The sequence below is a fragment of the Cyanistes caeruleus genome, chromosome 17 (genome assembly GCF_971803275.1).
Source record: "Cyanistes caeruleus chromosome 17, bCyaCae1.hap1.1, whole genome shotgun sequence".
NCBI lineage: Eukaryota > Metazoa > Chordata > Aves > Passeriformes > Paridae > Cyanistes > Cyanistes caeruleus.
Genome location: NC_141717.1, coordinates 11,437,680 through 11,459,640, shown reverse-complemented (window position 1 = coordinate 11,459,640; position 21,961 = coordinate 11,437,680). Strand labels below are relative to the sequence as shown.

The following is a 21,961-nucleotide window of genomic DNA, read 5'->3' as shown; positions in this document are numbered from 1 at the left end:
TCTATTCTGCTTTAAAACTTATTAAATAAAGGATCGTTTACAAGAGCAAAATGCAGATCTTGCTGCATGTTCTTGGCAATAAAACAAGCTTTATAGATTCCCAGGGTTGTTCTAATTTGTGTGCAGTTGAAGTGCTGCTGAACAGCCTTATAAGGCTAGAATTAACCCTAATTCTGCTGGTTTCTTTTTTACTAGAACTACTCAAACGTCTTTTCTCTCATATTTGTCAGTTTTATTTTGCCTAATGGTCATTGCACTCTCTGCCTCTGTTGTTTTTTTAAGTTTTACAGTCCGTTCACATCTAGAGCTCAGCTGAGCAATAATTAAGATATTTATTTGCAAATTGCAATGAAGCTTATTTTACATAGATATAAAGCAATTAATATTTGTGCTGTTTTTCAAAGCCTCTTGGCAATCTAAAGGGAAATACCTGATTGAAGACACCAAGCATCTCAGATGGGTCATTTGCTAAATGGATAAGATAAATTTCAGTTTTCCTACCTTCAAGTCGATCCCATTTTGCCTGTTAGTTATTTAAATTTTCAGGTTTATGTTGTCATTCTCTTACTTCTTAGAATTGCTCAGCTCAAAATCACATGGATGAAATAAGCTTACCCTACAGAGAATGAGAAGCCTCAGTTTCGCATTAAACACCAGTGTTGCAGGTGGAGTTTTGCATTTCATCCGCAGGGGGTAAAAAAACCTACTTGACGTTTCCAGTAACACCACCTACTGGTCGCTGGAATTCTTAGAACGGGAAGAAAGTCAAACCTTCCTCATAAAAGAGCAATATTTTATTTGTGGCAGTTGCTTTCTGTGGTTATGTTGATCTGACACCTGAAGGTTGGGTGCTGTGAGTGGCTTTGCTGTACGTGGATGCAGCATTCTGCTGCTGCTGGATTGAGATGAATGGGATCTCAGCATTTAGGACTTCAGGAAGACAATGTGACAGTTTCAGAAGTGTGCAGTAAGCAATTACCATGTCATTATAATAGATGTTTGACACCAATTACAGTGGTCAAATATCTAGGTTACAAAGGACCTCACCTGTAGGAAAGTGAAGCAGAGGTTCTTTATTTTGGGAGCAGAAGCCCTTTGCCTTCATTGAGGCAAATAATTGATTTGCTGTTTTTTCTGCAACACACTGTGCATAGGAACAGAGGATTTTGGCAGTGTTACTAAAATGTTTTTAAAGATCTTCTTGCATGATGGCTCTTCATAAATAGTTCTGGAATCAGTTATTATTTAGATTAAAAGAATGTTTATGCAGATTGATGCTGGTAAAATTTTTCTGAGCAGAAGATTTCCACTGTGTGTGGAATGAAGTGTTTTAATACAGGGTGATAAGGACAGAGCCTAAAGTGTTTTGCTTTGAGATGTGTACAAATATGATTGCATTGTAGGACTGGAATATTGTAAATGTTAGAAAAATCTTGTGATACCAGCTTTGAAGGTCTTAATTTTTTACTGTCATGAAAGAACAGGATTAAAAAGAGTCTTTATTGTTGTTTGTTGATCATGTGGTTTTGCTGTACTTAGTTCTGTCCTTCAGAGCTTCCACTCATCTTGCAAGGGCCTGAAGGATTTTTTACTTTTCTTCATGTGTAATGTTCACTTCTGGATGTCAGATGTTTGTTATTATGGGGGCCTGGATTTGATAATCAGCTGGTTTGTCTGTCCTTGCTTGTCTACCTGTGAATATTAGCTGATTTACTATTAAAATGTATAATTCTGAGTGATAATTTTCTTGTTTGAATTCATGGTAAGAAATGTGTCACTTTGCCATACTTCCAGAGTTATAAAAAAATTCTCTTTCAAAATATCCATGAAGGAGCTGTTTTCTGTGCTAGAGGAACTGTGAGGCTTAGGAGGTCATATTTAGTGTTGTGGTAATTTTGTGTACTATTACACTGTAATTAATGGGTTCTGTATTAATTTTATGAGCTGATCGTGCGAATCCTCTGAATCCCATTTCCTAAAACAGATCGCAGCATTTTCAGCCCCTTGTTTATGCAGTCGAATTATTGTTACTGATTAATCTGTGTTAATCTCACTGTTTGTCATTTCCATATTCCATAAAATGCTTCAAAGTAATTTTAGCAGCTGCTGAACGTTGTACTTTAGCATTTTCCCTGGCAGTGACAGGTATTTCACAGGACTTTACAATGACTGCTTTCATGTTGTGACAGTATTGAATCTTGAGGCTCCACCTATTTTACCTTACTGTGATTGTTGCTGAGGACATGTGTGAAAACAACTCACATTTGTATAATCTCAGACCTCAGTAATCCAGCATTTGGATTTTTCCTGGTTTATTTTTATGTAGCACTCAATGTGCAAAGCTCTGTAAATATCTCAGTAAACACATCAACACCAGAGAGTCTTTCAGGGGCACTGGTGTAGTTGTGATGTACTTCAGTGCACCAAGAGGCTGAATCTGGGGTATAATAGAAGATACTCTGTGTAATTTAGCAGACTTCAACATATGTGCCTGTTGCTGTGCTGCTAAAAGGTGGCAGCTGAGGAGAAGGAAAGTGGGAGGTTGTGAGTATGGGAGAGAACATCATTGAGAGGTCTGATGCATCACATCTTGTGCTAGAACTCTGTGGCAGCCTCTCCAGCTGGATAGGCCCTCTAAGATGCAAGAGACTCTTGGTTCTGTTAGAAGTGTGGAATTGTTTTGGGCATGAAGCTGTTGAGTCCTGGAGAAATTAAACAGGGCAAGGGTATAGAAAGCTGAAGAAAGTAAGGTACTGTATTGCATGGAAGGGGAAGGAGGCATAAATTAAAATTGCATTGGAATGCTTACACTTTAACCCTTTGCAGAAGAAATAAGATTTGTGTAGAAATCTCTACTGGAACTATTCCTAGAGGAAATATGGATGCTGTTGTATTGTTCACAAGGTTTTCCAGGTAGACTGATGTCCAGATTCTCTCTCACCTCTTTCAACCACTGAATGAAATCAGCATCTGTTACCCTGCTCTAGAGCACTCTCATACTTTATCCTGTCCAGCCTCAGTAGCAAATAATCTTTCTTGCAAATAATCAAACTTAGTTTGAGCTGGAATTAATTGTTTCTGTGTCTTCAGAAAACCTTGGATATGGAGTGTATTTTGTGTATTTAGGCTTTTCAGTTGCCAGTAATTCTGAGAATGCATTTTTCTTACTAAAAATAATTTTTAAAAGTTCAGCCTTTTCCTTTTGCAGGGACAACACCCATTCAAACCCATTCAAACTATTCTGGTAAAACTTTTTTATTTTTCTTAAAGCATATATTGCAAAACCCTTGAGGGATAATCTAAAAATTTCACTAAATGGGGCTACAGAATGTTGTCTAGTGAAAGATCACAGAATCCTAGAATGGTTTGGGTTGGAAGAAAGTTGAAAGACCATGTAGATCCAAGCCCTCTGCCAATGAGCAGAGGCACCTTCCACTAAATCAGGTGCTCAAAGCCCCATCACAGGACTTCAGGCTCTATTCAAATGCTGTTTAAATTTTTTTTTTTTTTTTTTTTTTTTTTGCAAAACTGCAATAATTTTTATTTATGGCTGAGTCTGGCAGTCCCTTGCTGGACACTTTGTATCATGGAAGTGAAATACATTCTTTCATTCTATGCATTAGTGAATTTATTTGTAGTGCAGCATAGATGGTGGACACATTATATGGAGTACTTACTTTGGCTGAATTGCTTGAGTTTTCACCCTGCCCCAAATCTTCTGCAGCTGCCTCAGAATCAAGAAATAAAACCAGTGCCCTTTCAGTGTCTTTAATATTAGAATGTAACCAAGGGCAGGCTTAGAAATACGTGTAGGGATGTAGCAGCTCAAGTTGTGATTCAAGTGTGCACATCCAGTCTCTAGCTCAAATGTTGTTAATGGGATCAGATCAAGTTTGAGCCAGCTGGTTCAGTAACGATGAGTCCGGAGTTCTTTTCCAAAATGTGTTACCAACTCAAGAAATTCAAGCTTTAACTTCAGCAGCCTGATCATTTCTCTTCTTCTGCTGAACAAAGTGGTTTTTTCAAATGCTGAGCGAAGTTGTGGAAAGCTACAAATATTATCAAGACAGAAGTAAAATATTCTTCTTTGAACTTTCCAGTATATCCCTTCAGTTAATTTTGACAGCCTGCCTATAAAAATACATGCTGGATTTCTTCTGGAACATACTGTTCACAACTGGGTGAAGCCTGGGAGAAGTAAGGGTTCAACTGAGCTGCTGCTTGCATAAGGGGAAAAAAATCTCAGAGCATGGAGATTTTATTTTGTTCTTGAAAATATTCTTTGGAATATTAATTATTTAAAAATTATTACTTTTAATCTTGGCTAAAGCTGCTTTTTCTCGCATATCAGACTATATTAGAAGGATTTTGGGGAACTGCTTGTGTTCCTTCCCTGTTGCACATGAGGGTGTTTGCTCTCATATTCTAGCTGGATGCAAGTAGATTTTCTCTAGAACCACATGTTCATTGTCCCGAACTTTAATGTAAGCTCTGACTTTATCAATAATAATTCTGTGAAAACATTTCTGTGTTGCTAAAATTCATACTCATAACTATTTGGGTTACTGGTTTGCATTTTTCAACCTCTTCCCTCCTTTTTACCTTTGTTCTCTTGTATTCACTTGCAAAGTCTTTTCATTATACAGATTTCTTCATGGCAATATAACCAGCCATCCAGAAAATACTCAGCTTTTTTTCACAAGGACAGGGAGGAGATCACAGTACATGTACTCCTATCTCTCAGCCAGCAGCTTTACCCAGGGGTGTTCACAGCCTCACACAGTTGTTCAGTCTGACAAGGTGTACTCACTCTCAGATCCTACATCTGGCAGTAGGTCCCTACAGGTTTTTGTTGTCTGTGAAACTTGGGTATGGCTCTGCTCTAGCTGTGTTCTCTGCTGAGAGTATCATGAAGCACTTTCTTGCCCTGCTCAGCCTTGTGGCTCCTCACAGGTGTGTTACTGGCATTCAATCACCATCAGACCATTTTCCAGGTCCCAGCCAACTTCTACTGGCTCCATTTTCTTTTAGGCACCTTTCAAAGTAACTCAGGACTCAGAAACAACACAATATTTATTCTTTCATCCTTAAATATAAAATGTATGGAAGCTGTAAATAAAGTAGAATCATTTGCACATAATTCCCATACTACAAAATACCCTCCTTAATCCACAGTGCAGCTGAAACTTGGACTTTCTGAGCTGGGATAAACAGCTTGCATCTTCTGACATATTCTTTCACTCAGTCTGTCAGCTTTTTCACTGATGTACAGCTCTTACAACTCATCTCTTCAGACTTCTTTCTGCATGGCTGATCTTTGGTCTGTGTTGTTTAATCTCCCTCTTCTCAGGTGCAAAACAAAACCTGATGCCATCTGAGAATTCTTTTCACAAGTACAAAATTGGCTCTTGTGTTCAAAGAGATGATTCTTACCTACGTACTTCCTTTCTGACCACGTTCTATAATGATCTGTTTATATGTAGAGTTCTTTAATTATCCATCTGTTCATGCTGGCAGCAGAACAAAATTGAGCAGGGGAACAGGCTGACACAATGTAATGCAGACATCTTACCAGCTGATTTTTACATCTTGTGGAAATGTTGGTCCTTACAGGCATAGTGGGATTATACATTGCCCTTTATTTGCATGTGATGCAGTCATGGTCCATACGTTCCAGGATTTGGATGTCCAAGACTAGATCTGTATCTCTAGATTCTTGATCTATATTCTATAGGATTGTTGTTCTTCCATTTCTGCACTTGGCTGTTGTCTTGTGAAAGATGTTCATCTTGATCAATCCATTCCTGCTTTTCCATCTTAGGCAGCCCATGCTAATTTACACCAGCTCCCCACACAAATCTGCACCCCATCAGGAAGATCTTTCAAAGGATATAATTGCAAAAAAACCCTCTCTGTTCCTTTAGCACCCGGGTTTCATACAAAGGCACAGATTTAATCATCAAAATAGCTTTTCTTGGAACTCTTCAAGTTACTTCCTCATCACAGTGCTGTATTTTTATAACTTTGCTATCTAAAACTACATCCTTATCCAAGTTTTAGTACAATTTTGTGCTTTTCCTGTTTCCGTGTTCTCCACCTTTCTAAGAGGATGAAGCTGAAGCAAACGCCTAATGTGGCTCCTGGCCAGATTTGGTGGCAGTAACAATGCTCAAAGCAAGCATTTACAGCTCTGCACCTCCATCTCAGCCTGCATCAGCTACTGATCCTGCAGGGCTTCATCCAAACTCCTGCACCACGGCTGTTTTATTCTAATTCACATTTTTTCCCTCTTTTTGCACCATTTGCCCATCAACTCTCATCTAAATGTACAATGCTTTTATCTTGTCTCCAGCAGAGCCTTGATTCCAGTTAGGAACTGGGGCTTGGTTTTTGTTTGCCTTCTTAGAAATACACCTCAGTTCTTCTGTTCTGGGCTGGCTTTTCTCTGTTTTTCAGTTAGTGTATTACTGAATGTGACTCTTCCAATGACTTCTTACTTCTGAATGAACTCATCAGGAATGGCTTAAATCAATAATTGTGTAAGTCTAAATGCAAAGTGGAAGCTGAGAGTACATTAACAAAAGGCTTTCATTCTTGCACAAAGTTTTAATTAGCCATCCTGTTGATCTTTCCAGTTCAGTGCCTCACAAAGGACCCAAAGCTTTTCTTTATGGACCCGTGTTTCCATTAATTTGATTTCTTCTTTTCTTTCTTTCTTTTTTTTTTGGTATAGGAATTCAGACAAAAACTTCTCTGCTGCTGCCACTGGAATTATGTATTCCAGTTATATACTGGTGTTATAGAAATAAGTATTTTGAAGGGTAAGAAGTCAAAGGAGGAAGCACACCTGAGAAAATGCTCTGACTGTGGATTTTGACCTTTTTTCACTGTTGCTTTCTGCCACATTTTTGTTTGCAGCTCTGCTAGGGCATTGATATTATTACAGAAGCGCAGCTCTATGGCAACAGTACTCATCTTTCTACGTGACTTAAAAGAAATGCTTGCAGTAAACCAGATGATTTAAATATATATGTATATATGAAAAAAACCCCAAACAGCCCCAGACCCTGGAAGGTTTCTCACAGATCACTGTAAGTACTAGAACTGACCACCTTTTTTCTTCCAGTACTGCTAGCTGTAAGATAGGCCAGGTTTGGGTTCTAAAGAAGGAACAATTGCCCTTTTTTTGAGGAAGTGAAAAACCAAACCAAAACCCACAAGCTAAAAAGCGAAGTGGATTGACAGTTGTCTAGAAGAGCAGGTATTACTGAGACCCACTTTGATGGGTCGTGGCTGTCTCTGCTATCTCAAGGTGATTGTTGGCGCGGGTTTTCCTTCGGCACTTCTGCATGACTTTAAGCACTTCATCCTTGCACGGTTTATGAAAACAAAGTATAACTGCCAAACTAGCACAGCTCTCACAGAACAACACTATTTCTGCAATGTTCATCACAAGCTCGTTCTTCGTAGTTCCAATGCTCCTCTGTAGTTTCAGGGTTGTCCTGAAGAGAATCATGACGTTATAAAACAGGCGGCAAATAAATATCGTCACGCTGATCACATACACAGCGAGGTGAGCATGGATGTGCTGCTGCAAGGCTGGAGCTCCAGCAGGTGCTTCTTTAGCCCACAGAACAGTAAAACAGAGGATCTGGAGTAATGATGGGATCCCAAACCCAAAGGTGAATTTAACAATCTCGTATTCAGGCCACGCAAATAAAGGATCCAACTGGCAATGTGCTTTCAGCTGATAATTATCAGTGCCAACCAGCACTGCCTCTGTCAGAGACAAACACAAGGTGTATGTGAGTACAAGCCCAACACACAGGATGGGTCTTTGGGTGGCTTTGCAGAGAGCAGTCCGTGGTGGAAATCTCTCCAGTAATAGTGTGAGGAGTGTCAAAATGAAAGCATACTGAGAATTGAAATAAGCAAAGTTGAAAAAAAATGACAGTACGCTACAGGCGAGGTGGGTTGTTATTAAATAGTCAGGTCTAGTGATGACAGTAAAGGATAAAAAAATCATTATGATATTGCTGATGGTGAAGTGTAGCAGAAGTAAGTCCAAGCTTGTTCTTTTGTTCTGCAAATGATTCTTTATGAAAATGATCATAATACATATGCTGGCTATTAATCCTGTGGGTACAAAAAATGCAATGTAACAGTGCATAAGTCTGGATATGATGTTTTGAGAAGCTATGACAGCTTCGATTTCTTCTGGGGAGGTGAAAGGCTGGCTTCTGCTTGGGTAGCTGATCCACGTCATGTTGTGAGAAGTCATCTTTCTCTCCACACTGTGCTTATTTCCTGCTCAGTGATGTTTGAAACTGAACTGGAAAAGGAAGGTGAAACAAGTTTTAAAGTATAGTTTTAATGCCTGTTTTTGCAATGAATATATTATGTGCAGTCAGGCGTATGAACCGTTTGTTCAGAATAAATGCAGTAATTTCTTGGTGGATTTTACACTCCTGTGTTATTACCCAAGTTAGCTTGAAATTATTTTTAACCAGAGAAATCTGCCCTTTTATTTTTCATGTGGTTTCTGCTCTTACCACTGCCCCCTTTCCCTCACTTGCTGCAGCTCAGCTTTGTGGGCAGCCAGGAGCCAGCACTCTGGTGTTGCCTGTGGAATAGATGGAACAGTGGCTGTTGAGTGGGTGAGGAAGGAGCTGGCACTGTTTAGGTGGAGCTGCTTTTCCTCCCCATCTCGCCAAAAAAGGCCAAGGCGGTTTGCAGGGCAATCCAGCGTGTGGGCAGCAGCTGCAGCCACAAAAAGCTCTTCTGTCCTGTCACAAGGGTGGGAATTTTGTATCATTTGAACCCAGCTGCAGTCTCACACCACATACTGAAGAAAATGCAAAGATAATCACAATATGAGGCACGAGCCACATTCCTTTCTTTGTTTTAGTTTTGCTTCCTTTCTGATCTGAAAAAAAGCCTTTCATAACTGCAGTCTGTACTGAGGAGCCCGTCTAAAATTAATGACAGTGTTTAAGAACTGTTATGAACAAACTGCTTTTATACTAAAACATCCTTATACATTAATAACACTGTCATTTCTTAGATGTAGCTGTTGCATAAAACAGCAAAAAATAATGCTTTTCTGCATGCTGAACTTTGAGAAAACGGTTACTGGTGCATTATAAACCTGTTGATAAAGTTTTAGCAAGGACCATTTATTACAGCTGCATTATAAATTCCTGGAAATAGGGAATTTTGAGAGTTATATGGATAGGCTGTTAGCTATAATGACTCTGTGATATGTTGATATAATGATTTTGTTACTGTATAAATGCTTGGAGGCTCCTTTTTTTTCAGACAAAAAGCTTTTATGAGAACATAATATATACTAGTGAAAAACTGTAATGGATATGGATATATACATTTTCCAGACCACCTAAAAGCATAATTAGCTTAATTTCTAAGAGGAAATTTCTGTGCACCTTGTACTGATTGATGCAGAAAATAATACTTCTTTTAGTTGCAAAGAATAAATATACTTAAACATGAGATAATGAACCCACTATCCCTAATTAATTTGGAACGTCTGATTGAAGATGTTCCTCAGCCCTGGAAAAAGGTTAAACAAATGGGCTTTTATACAGAGTAAAATGTTTTCTGGGAAAGAAGATCATCTTTATTCACAGAGATTCCAGTTTTGGGTTAGACTGTGATGTTTTTACTTTGTTCTGTTTTACCTAAACAAGCAGGCAAAGACAGGACCATGGAGTTCTCCTTACAGAAGTTTCTATAAGTCACAGTGGCAAGAAGCTGCATACTTACTTGTACATAATGCCTTTTCCATAAGGGGATTCTAGTGATGTTAACTCTTAAAATGAAAGTAATGTTAAATTGGTGAAAATTCATAGAGATGCATTAATGTTTTTAAGCAGTGCTCATTATAGATAAGTCAGTGTCTTAATACTGTTTGACAGTTAATTTATGGTTGTTACCTCTGACACTACTTCACATTTCTGATATTTCTAATCTCTCCTCAAAATTAGAATTCTAATACTGGCTTTAATGAGAAAAGTTGACTTATCAAAGTGGCTTTGATTAAATGTGTATATAATCTTACATAATTATAATTTCATTTATAGAAAAGCAGGGAGTTATGTTTTGATTCAGCAGTGTTCTTTGTCCCTTTTTAAAGACAGAGTTTCTTCCTTTGTAGAGAAGGTTATTTTCAGGAAGGACTGATGCACAGAGAGAAGATGTTTTGTGTTACAGGTGGTCTTTCAGGAGGGAAAATTGGCTGGTCAGACTGTTCCAGCCTCTGAGCTGGGGTGCACCATGTAGGGAAGAATTGATGGGCAAAACATGCAGAAGTGTCTGAAGCAAGTTAAGAGTCAATATAATTTTCAAGCTTAAAAGTAGTTTATTAAATATGAGCAATTCTTGTGTGTGAAACTTTAACTTCTACAATTCATTTCTTAAATACTTGGGAGGAATCTCAAGAATGAAGGAAACTGTAAGTCAAATTTTGATCTTTTGTTAGAAGAGGGATTTGAAACTTAATCTGGTGAAGGATTGTGTCCAACAGAAACTCTGTTATCATCCCATACTGTGGATTCAAGGTTAGGAAAGGTTTACATTTAGAGCTGTTCCACCAGACCCTACACTGTTACCTGCAAATTCCATCAGGACTTTTGCAGGGCTGAATGGAAGAATTCAGTTCTGGTACTGTGAGCATCTCCATTATCTTCTCAACAGCTTTTATGGACCAATTAACTGTGCTCACTGTCGTTGCAAAGAATCTTAGAATAATTCAGCAACATTCAATTTTTCTGGTAACATCATTGCACAGGAAACAAAGGATGCAGTTTGGGGTTTCACAGGAAATCATATGGAAACCTTATATCAAATTACAGGGGCAAAAAAAGATGCCAAAACCTGAATAAATTTGCTCAGGACCTGGCCTTGGTACTGATACTGGGTTAAATGATGACCATAGCAATGTATTTTTAATTTTATTTAAATACTCTTTGGGTATTTAAGAAAAAGTAAGGCTTAATGCAGCATATTCCAGTAACTGCAGCTTACTGTGCAAGCAAGTGCATCATCTTGGTTTCCCTTCCTGTGCCCACCTGCTTGCACATGTGGTGTGTTATTGATAACCCAGTGTCAAACAGAGGCTAAGGATGTGTTTTGTTCTCATTTGGTGTCAAGACGGATGCTTGAAACAGTTTCAGTTGTAACCACAGACATGAACATTATTGTTAAATAATTAACATTGATGCTTCCTCTCCATTGAAATACTATTATTCTCACCTAAGTGTATGTCTTTTAAATTACCTCATCTGAGGAAGGATTTAAACTAAACAAAAGGAATCTCTTCAGCCTAGAATCAACATGCTCACTTCAGGGAAATAACAGTGCAACCATGTCTTTATAATTATAATCAGTGTAAATATTAGAATTCTGAGCTAGGGAAAAATGTTTAGGTATGCTGCTTTAAAGGGAATCACCATAGGATTCCCACACAAACAAAATTTTACCAAAAGAGCAAGCTGTTTGCGGCTTTTCTGTGGCTAGTCAGTGTGAATATAATTCTTGTTTGAATTCAATAAAGTGTTTATTACAGAAGAAGAAATATCTCTTAGCAGTTTATAGCCAATTCTGAAATATTTTTGGTTTGGCAAGCAAGATTAAAGTCAATGCTGTAGTTATTAACTTTCCCCCTTAAATTATTCCTAGAAGCTTAAAAGAATCACAGTGATAATGTCAGGGACTCTTTTCATATTTGGTTCTGGTGTCTCACTGTAAAAAAGAGCAATTTGGGGCTGAGATTGTGGTAGGAAAGGCTCATGTGCAGGGGGTGCCATCAGACATGGCCAGTTCTTCCTCCAAACTGGAACACACATGCATTCTCTCCAAAAGGGTCACACCTGCCTGTATATTTCTGACCTTCTGGCAATCTTAATTTTTATTTTTTTTTTTAATACTTTGTCTCTTCTTAATTATTTCAGTGAAATTTGAGGATGCATAGCGCTTTCCAAGAGGCCAAGAAAGCAGTTGTGTCCAAGATGCATTGTTAACCACCTCATGAAGTGGCTGCATTAGGGTTTTCAAGCTGGGGTTATAAATCCAGCCCAGAACAGCCTGAGTTCCTTGCAGCCCCTGCAGTTGATGGATTGGGAATAGTCCCAGATGTCACAACCTCTCTGTACATTTGTTTACATCACAGTGACTAGCTGTAGAGATTCCTGTAAGGTGCTCATCTTTCATGTAAAGCAGCTCTTAGAAATTCTCTTTCCACTTCTAAAACATTCCCAAAGCATCAAGTTCATGCTTAGAATAACGATGGGATGAAGGAGCTCGCAACTTTTGCTATAATAGTATTGATGTTTGCAAATTTTTACAGACTTCTGGTAGTACTAATTTAATTTAATTTAAAATAAAAATACATGTTCCATGGGAGCAGCAGAGGGTGGCTTATTTTTCACATGATGTCTTATTACAGAATATTCCTACAGTTGGCCGCATGGTTTTTTTTCAAAATACTTAGAGTTTCCATCATAAAAAAAACCAGGGAATTTATTATGTCATTTTCCTCTGCTGTGAGAAGACCTGGTGTTCCCTCAGATCTTGTCTGGTTCTTGGATTTACTGCAGGGACATTCATTCTTTTTTTTTTTTTTTTTTTTTCCAAATGCACGTAATGTTTATGCTCTGCTGTGGTGTGGGTGGAGGGGCTGACAGCAGCACACAAGTCCTCTACTCTTAGTGGAATCTGCAATCTTACACTGCAAACACCTCCAGACCTGAATTATTATTTTTGTTTTTTCCTCTTACAACATCCTATGACATAAACTGACTTTTTTATTTCCATTTAGTCATGGTAACTATGGCAGAAGCCAGGTCTATTTCTGTTTGTTTTATGATTAGTTACTGAGGGAAATTTGCAATATGCTACTTGGTTTGTCTTTGTGTCTTTGTTCCAGTATTTTGTCCCATTATCTCAGGTCCCCCTTACTTTAATTTGCCATCAGTCACACCACAAATCCTTCCTTAACTTCACGTGGTCTCACTTTTTTCTTGGATTTTTTTTCCTCTTTCTATCCCTGTTTCCTTCCTATAATTCAGCAGTTAAAGCAAATATGTTTGATTTTCACTTTCTGAAGCACGGTGGATACATTCCCCTTCCCAACACAGTGAGCACAGTGTTCAGAAAGCAGTTTAAAAATAGCAAGTTGTGAAAGGACTTTCAGTGCTGAGGGGACCTAGTCCCTAAAATTCCATTGGCTTTGGGTTCCCCATCCCCACTTTAATGTTTAAATTTTGTAAAAGGGGAGCTTGGTTTCAAGGAGACTTGTGTTTATTTAAAGTCTAGAAGGAAGAGCTCCTAAACCAGGGGAGTTTCTCCCTTGGCAGCCAGAACTCTTCCTCTGTAAAAGGTTTGGTAGGGCAGTCTTTCTGTATTCTGTCACCAGCCTTTGGAAGGAAAATATTCCTTCATCCAGTCATAAAGAAATACACATTGCTTGTGAAACTCTGCTCTTGGTGGGGCTGTCCTGCATCGACTTGAGAGAACACATGATCTGGGGGGAGATGTCCTTTCTGATCACACTACATCTGCCAAGTTAAAAGATAGGGGGAGGCTTGCAGTGTATGAGGCTAAAATGTGAAATACTATATTCATCTTTCTTGTAAGAGCTCAATTCCTACTCTTGGGCAAGTATTTGAAGTTGTAAGGACTTAAGAACTCGTACCCTTAACTTGTTGAAAAGTAGCAGTTCCTGAGAAACCGAAAGCTTTTGTTTTCACTTTTCTAGAATATAAAGGAACTAACAGTAACTTAAACATAATCCCTGAACTGTTTCCTGCCCTATACAATGCCTGTAGTGGGGTGACATCTGACAATGTCCATCCTTTAAAAGACTGGTTTTAGGCAATGGTTGGAGTTGTTTTTCCACACCACTGAACAGTATTTCATCATCCGCCTCCCATTGGTTCAACGGCAGTGAAGTACTTGCTGGAAAACTCTCCACATTTTCTCTACTTAATGCCCAGCTTCATCACAAATTTCAGTCATTATACATTTCTGCTTTCTGAGGACCTATCCCAGATACAGTATTTTACTTTGTGTAGTTCAAACATTGCTAAAAAAGGGAAAACTAAAAACTTTCAATTACAACCTTAGCTTCACTATTTGAGCCTCTTGAATAAAACATTGCATATTGAAAGTAATATAAAACACTTACCTTTTCAAGGAATTGTTCCACAGAAACAACAGGCTGAGCCTTTCACTGGGAAATGTCAGATGAAATTATTGTTTGGAGCTTATAGCCCTTTCTATTTCTGTAGAAAGCAGAGTGTGTGTATTACAATAACTTCTTCAGCTGCTGTACATCACGGTGAAAAATCCAGGCGCTTGCTGACTAAAAAACATGCAGTTCTGTAAGGGAAACAGGAACTTGGCTGAAGTCATTCAAACCATACACGTTGCATGTTTAGCAAACCTATGGTTTCATCATCATGTGACTTTAAAGTTCAGATTCTCCTCTGCAATGAGATATTTTAGAACAGAAAAGTAGTGTTTGTCTCTGCCATTTCTAAGTGTGTGAGGCCATCCAGTGGATTTTTTTTTCCTGTTCATGAAGTAATCCTACGCTCACTGGCCAGCCTTTGCAATTGCATTTTTTCCCAGTGCGCTGTTTGAAGTGCTAGAGGTCTAGAAAAGGAAAAGCCTGTGGAATAAATACCACACCACACCCTTTGCTTAATACAACAAAAACTCAACACAAAGCAGGGCATGTCAAACCATTAAGATCCCTGCATTAAAATAGGTGTACCTCTATTTTTCCAAGGGTCCTGGTTCTTGGGGTACTTCTATTATTGTATAAATGCAAATAATTATTTTTCCAGATGCTCTGCAATGGCCATGAGGTGTTAAAAGACCAGACTTTGAGTGTGAAGGAGGTTTTGGGTCTGGCTCAGCATCAGTCAGTGACTATGTTGAATAGTGTTCTTAAAACCTCAGATATAAATAAGCAAGAAAGGGTTGGCTCATGATTTTTTTTTAGTGCAGCCCATCTGTCTGGGATGTATCAGTAACATCATGTTTTCTTACACCAGCTCATGGGGAAGGGCATTTCTGTTGTAATCTTTCAGTAACCTGCAGTGGCTTTTGTGGGCTGAGAGGGCAGTTTGTGACCAGTGTAGCAGCACTCTGTTTTCATGACTTGCTACTTGTTGAATTTAGAGGCTCACTGAAAACCACACAGGAACTGCCAAAATGCCTTAAAGAAATGAAATAAGGCAAATGTGTATGAGTCTAAATTTCAAAATCAGAATTGTGGATTACCTGGAGAAGATACTTTAGCACTCAGTCTACATTTTCATCTGATGGTTGGCACTACAGATCGAAATAATCCCTTGAGATTAGAGGTATGCTGGATGGAGGGTCTTGGGTTGCAGCAGTAGCTCAGAAACATTTCAGTTCTCAGGTTGAAGGTTCACATTCTTTGTGAAGTAACTGTCCTCCAGAGCAGTTCTTCAGTAGTTCAGGAGCTCTGTGAAATGTGATTTCCAATGAGCTTTATTCAGAATACCATAATTCACACAGAGCCTTTGATCATTATATGTAGCAGTTTGTTGGTCTGGTTAGGTTGTTTATTGTTTCCCTTTCATTTACAGTAATTCCTCCAAACTGTTGCAGAAAACCTTGGACAATGTGGCAGTGTAGCACAGCTGTTTTGTGTGTAGCATTTCCCCGTGAGCTGTACCCTAATCAGGCTCATTCTGTTGCCATTGAATTCTTAGAATTAAGAATGGAAAAGAAAAAATATGCATTGTCATTACATGCAAATCAGGTGATTCTTTTATTTTTCTATTGGTTTTTCAGTAAAGATGCAAATTTCAAGTGTCACCTTATTCTTTCTAGGACTGAGGGCTATGCAGAGAGCATACCACACTACGTAGGCACAGTGAAATGATTGTTTTTGGAATTACAGAAAGATTTCAGGAAGGTTTTGGTCATCAACTTAACTTTTCAGCTTCCAGAATATATCACTTGTGCACTCAAGGCAATGCTGAACAGTTGCAATGTGGTTTTGTTGCTGTACTTTCCACTGATGTGCTTTGAATAGGCCCGTTATTGATAACCCTGGGCCCTGCTGGAGATGGGGGGACACTAAAATTATTTCTTGGCTGAGGACCAGGAGCAAACTGCTGTAGTCTCCTAGGATTTGCCTTAGGTGGGTGTACACAAGGATACTGGGCTGCACCCTTGGTGTTTTTTAGTAAAAGCAGAGAGGCAAATCAACGAGTGCACCAATTTAAGGAGTATTCAAGCCACTCTTTCCAAAGGTTTTGGTGACTGAGTTAATGAGCGAGCAAGGAGTGACTCCCGTGCAGAGATAAACCCTGACACAGCAGTGCTGAGGCCACATTTCCTGTTACTCAGTAACCTCTGCTCTGACAATGCATGGGCTGGGCAAGCAGAGCTCCGGGAGAACTTATCTGCTGAGGATAAAATTGTATAAATAGAACCGGAAAAGTAAAAAGAGAGAAGCTATTTCTTACACCTCCCATCTTTAAAAAGTAATCAAAGAGAAAGCTTCCATCTTTAAAATGTGTTCACCTTTACAGACATCAGTTCATACTTTGTCTGAAAACTGTATTAAACTTCATTATTCAGTGGTATTTAGGGGGCAAGAACATGTTTCCTACTTGGAATCAGGTGCAAGTAACACAACCCAATTTCAGAACTGTACACAGCTTGTGAGACTCACTCTGCAGAAAGCATCACATTTTACAGGTGGAGAAACTTGGCTACTGAGAAATTTATTCTTCCAAGGAGATGGAATAAATTGAAAGCCAGAGGAGAAATAGAGGTTAGAAAATGAGAGTGTATTCTTTATTCTGTTTAGACTTTGCTGATTCCCATCTCAGTAGCTACAATTCTGCCTCATCTACAGAAACAAAAGAATTTTTGAGGTATGTTAAGAACTCCCAGGTGGAGTTTTGGCAACAGCTTGCTGTGCTGTTACTGTCATAGTTAATGTGTTAGTAAAAGAAAAGTAAAATATTGCTGTTGTGTGACGAGCTGCATCTTTCCTTAGAAAAAACAATAAACCAGTTTATTTGCTTAAATGATCACAGGGTACAAGTCATATGAAAATAGTGGTAAGCAGACTAGTGTTCAGTTGTAGAAAGGTTTCAAAAGGTCCAGAAAATGGTTAAATGATTGTGTTTGGGATGATGCATAATGCCATAATTATTTTTATTCGTGATTTATGAATTTATGATTTTTTGGTGAAATTTCTTAGCATGTATTGATTTACTTGCTGTCAGTGGAAAAGGTTGATGTGTGATAATGATGTTCTGGATAGGATGGAGGCAGGAAAGGTGAAGTTACAGAAGTGAAATAGTTGTGAGATGCTGTGGCAATATTTAGGGATTGGCTGGTAACATGTACAGCCACTAACCAGCTATAGTGTGCTGTGGTGGGCAAAACTTGGGTTTATTTTTGAACACAACTGTTCATCTGGCAAAATAAATATCTCCAGTACTGAGTGACAGATGTTGCTGTAAAGAAAGCAGATGTAAATGACTTTTTTGTTTTTTACCAACACCAGTAACTTCTCTTAATTGACCCATATTACCGATGTGTTTAGCAGAGCACACATCCCTAACATTGGGTTTAATTTGAAGTGTGTGCCAGATGAGAGAAACTTCTCCATCTTGCCTAAGAAACACTGCTGAATGCTTCTGGCTTGTGAGATGCTGCAACCCTGGAGATTTCAGTCTTTTTATTTTCTGGCTTCAGGTAGATCCATCCTGTAAAGTATTATGGAGATGGTGATCCTGTCTTGCTCATCTTCCTTCTGAACAATCCTGTTCAGCAAAGAGCTGCAACGCTCAGTTGAGCATTAGAGCTTGTGTTTGCTTGGTGCTGCATCAAACAGCCACAGCTGATCAAGGATCCTGGAGAGCAGAGGCTGCAGCAACCTCTTAGTCCAGTTATTCCAAGGACTGGACTGGATTCTCTGGGGTGGTGATTATTGTTGGGGAGCTAATCCTGCATGAGGAGCCCAAAGTTTATTTTCAGACCACCCTGTTGTCTTCTTCTCTCGGTTAATGTATCTTTTCTTGCCTTTTGGATGTGATGTTGTTAAGAAAACCATCCCTGTGTAAAATGACAGGATTGTTTTGGAATATTAAATGACTGTTACTGCCTTTACCCCAGTGTATTATGATGAAAAGCAGTTGCTTTGTTACTGGAATTTTGAATCGTACAATACACTGCAATTTAGTTTCAAAGATGTTTTTCATCAACTGCCATGTATTTCCACCTTAATTTTTCCTCTATTGTTGTTGTGGAAGGAAAAAAATAACTTGAATGTGGGATATAAGCCACTGTGTGAGTCAAAGATTGCTTTGACTCTATTCAGCTGAGCTTAAATATTGGAAGCTTTTCTTTGTGGCATTTTAAGACATTAAAGGCATTTATATTAATGCAATACCTCAAAATTCCTGGGGAAAAAAAACCAAAACAATTTTTGAGATGAGTATCTCTTCTAGGGCTCTTGTTACATTGATGCACAGTTGCCAGTTACATTGTAAAACTGTTCTTGTGAAAGGTCTTGCTGTTAATTTTATATATGTTTAGTCTTGACAGCAAGTAGATTTGTGTCCTTGATTAAACCATTGTAGAACATAAGGCCTTTGACATTAAAAAGGACATCCCTCCTCCAAAAAACCCAAACCCACCAAACCTCAAAACATGAGGGAAGTTGTACAGAGAAGCAAGAATTTCTAGTTGGAAGACAGTTAAAGGAATTTTGTTTATGGATTCATTTTAGAACAAAAAAACCTCACATGGCTTTATTGTATATTCCCTGCTTGTTTGGTTTAGGAAGGGTTTTTTAAATGTGTGTTTAAAAATGGAATTCTGATGCTTATGCTTATAAATAAGGCACACAGAGCTATGTGAAATTGTAAAATTTGATAGTCTTACTCTCTCTGCTTGGATGGGGTTAAGAAGCCCAGGCTGGCAATGTTTATCCATAAGCACTGGTTATTAATGATTACCTGCACCTCAGAGGCTGCTTCTAAATCAACATTTCTTCCTTTTTTCCTAGAACAGCCATGCTCCATGCTGTGTGATTGCTGCCTTCACATCTCAGGGTTCCTTGCCTGTGGTTCACTGTTAGTGGTTTTGTTATTGGCTTGTTTGAGCACTGTTTGTAATGTTAGTTATTTTATAAACAGTATTTTATTATTACTACTATACAGCAATGTTTCTATCAATCACAAAATAAATTCCTCAATTTACACAGGTAAATCATCTGTGTAACTCAGCTACAAGAGCTCAAAAATTGCCTGTATTTCAAAATAATATTCTACTAAAGGGTGGGAAAAAGCCTTTTCTAATATCAAGTTTTAGTAAGAGAGCTGGTCTCTGCCTAGCACTGCAGGTGCTAAAATGGTTATTTAGTTGCACATAGGCTGGATCTGAAAAATTTCATACTTCTCTCTTAATTAAGTAAGAAATCTATTTCATTGTGAACTAGTGAAACCATTCTTAATTAGAAAGAATTACAATGCTCTGGAACTGAATGGGAATGGCACTTCCTTTGGTCTTTGAGCATCTTGACAACCACAATGACTAGTAACAGATGTTTCATTAAACAATACAAGAAACATGTGTTTTTTAATAAATATTTTCTTCTTTGTGAATAGTCAGACCTAGTGGTCTGGTTAAATATCCTTCTGTGATGTTCAAAACCATTAGCTATTAATTAACCATTGTTGAGATTTGTTTCTTGCAACAGAATTGTCTCTTACCTGCCTCTTCCTCACAGCAGCAGTTGGGTGTCCAAGTTGAGGTTAATTTTATTTCCTAAAAATACTTATAGCAATACCCTCACTGCCTGCAGGCAGGACCAGCTGTACAAATCTGTGTTTAACAAGAAACTGAGACTGATTTTCCCCCCACCTGTAGATAAATTTAAATCTAAGTCATTTTACTGATCTTACTGCTTTCAGGAACTGCAAGAGCATTCTGCCAGTGACCACCAGGTGGAGTTTCTAAAACAGCTTTGATTAACAAATACCAGAATTCATTTCAAAATGATCTTTTAAAGGTTTCAGAGATAAGAAACAGTGCAGAAATTCTACTGATTTCAAGATAAATTTTAGCTTAAATTTGCAAAATTGGGGGGGGGGGGGGGGCTAAAATTAGGCTTTTCAGTTCACTTTGTAATCTGTAATTGTACTGGGTTTGCACAGCAAGGTTTGGATAGCAAAGGCAGGGAGAGGATACAGGGGTGGCTTCTGTGAGAAGCTGCCAGAAACTTCTCCATGTCCAACAGATCCAATTCCAGCAGATTCTGATGGACCTGCCACTGGCCAAGGCTGAGCCCATCAGTGCCTGGGGCAGCACCTCTGGGATAATGTATTTAAGAAAAGGGGGGGGAAAAAGCATGCAAGTGCTCTTTAAACCAGATAAAATGGATTCACTTCTGGTTATGAATCTTGCTTTAAAGAACTTCTGATAGAAAGGATTTTTTAAAGTATGTTTTTATACTTAATTCATAAATACTCTGATGAGAATCCTGTGTTTTAAAATCTTTTACTGCCATGATTTGTAATAATATGGAAATTTTCCCTGCTGCTGACTGTGAATATTTTTGACAATTCTTGAAGATGTAATTAAAAGTGCCAGGAATATAAGGAAATCACATGGAATTTCAAGGTAAGGGAAGGACTTGGTGGGAAGAAAGTGGGATGACAAAGGAGATAATAGAGCCTCTGCTCTCCTGATGGAAAAAGAATGTAGTCAGCATATGTCAAAGTGTTTTGATATATAATGGAAAACTTAAGGAATTCAACAGAGGAAACATTTCACACTTCAGATTTGTTGCCATGGCAGTCTGCACAGCTGGGTTTGTACCATTAGATTGCTTTCACTTGGAAAAAGTATTGCACAAAATACCCAAGAAACACACAAGGTTTTGCTTAATAAGAGACTACATAAATTAATTTAGGAGCAGATGTTTAGAATTCATCAGTGCAATGAGCACTTCACAGCAGCAGAAACTTAGGCAAGAATCAATTCCTCTCTGAGCCCTCAGTGAGCAGTGGAACTGAGAATGGTACTCGGGCAGGTTCTGCTTTTCTTGGGTCTTTCCAGTCCTGTGCTCCTGCAGTGAAGCTCACGAGGTCTCCAGCCTAGACACTGGGCTGCTTTCATTTTTATTAAGCAGTGATAAATGGGGCATTATCTATGCACATACCCACAGCACAAAAACAGTTTAATTGAATCTTAGTTTTAAACAAGGAAAATAAAAAAAGATGTTATTTCCTTCTGAGGTTTGTGGTAGCAGTGTCGTATTTTCTTCACAACCTTGGGGCCTGTTCTCCTGTTGTATAGTAGTTAATGGAGTATTTTCTGTGCATGCTCCACAGTGTGGCTGACTTCTGTGATGTCTCTGTATTGACAGATAATGGCAGATTCAGGTGCAATGTCAGCCTGGTTTGTACTGGTGTAAACATCTTGACTTTGTTGTACCTGATCAACCCTTTTCACTTGCATTTATGTTGTTGTTCATTCTTCAGAAACCTGTGGGCTTTGAACTTGCTGTTTCTTAACTAACTCTGTTCTCACTGAAGATCCTTCAGTCTGTGTTGTATATGAGGGATTTTACTAATCCAGCTGAAAACAGCCTTTCTGTTGGTTGTATCCAAAAGCTCTGTGGAATGAAGGATGAGAAAATCACTGCTCTGTAATTGTTCAGAGATGCTGGCTCTCCTATTAAAGAAAACACCCTTTAAAACACAGTATGGAAGTGAGGGCATCCTGTCAGATACTAGGCTTGAGTAAATGGTGTTAATATTGCAACTTCCACTCTGTCAGTTGCCATTTTCATTTATTTCTGACTGAGACATAAAACTTAGGAGTGCCTTGGACTGAGAGTTTTTTAAAGCATTTACCAATAATCATTTTAAATAGA

The 21,961-nt window shown here is 38.5% G+C and overlaps 3 protein-coding genes across 4 annotated transcripts in view; 1 reads left to right on the top strand and 2 right to left on the bottom strand.

Annotated features, from left to right (window-relative positions):
• CHLSN (cholesin) overlaps positions 1-21,961 on the top strand; it is a 120,655-nt gene that overhangs the window by 17,634 nt on the left and 81,060 nt on the right. The gene's annotated exons all lie outside the window — the stretch shown is intronic.
• On the bottom strand, positions 5,056-14,291 carry LOC111936073 (uncharacterized). Its single transcript, XM_023936785.2, has 2 exons — positions 14,204-14,291; positions 5,056-8,332 (listed from the first exon to the last, which is right to left on the bottom strand). Exon 2 carries the CDS (start codon positions 8,279-8,281, stop codon positions 7,265-7,267), a length of 1,017 nt encoding a protein of 338 aa, XP_023792553.2. The 5' UTR covers positions 8,282-8,332; positions 14,204-14,291; the 3' UTR covers positions 5,056-7,264.
• GPR146 (G protein-coupled receptor 146) overlaps positions 19,670-21,961 on the bottom strand; it is a 51,909-nt gene continuing 49,617 nt past the window's right edge. For both annotated transcript variants that reach the window (XR_015277215.1, XR_015277216.1), the window contains one exon: positions 19,670-21,700. The gene's annotated coding sequence lies outside the window, so the exon portion shown is untranslated. The remainder of the gene's footprint in view (positions 21,701-21,961) is intronic.

What these genes read in the sequence shown, in the direction of transcription:
- LOC111936073 (XM_023936785.2), bottom strand. Translation starts at nt 8,281, where the DNA reads ATGACTTCTCACAACATGACGTGGATCAGCTACCCAAGCAGAAGCCAG.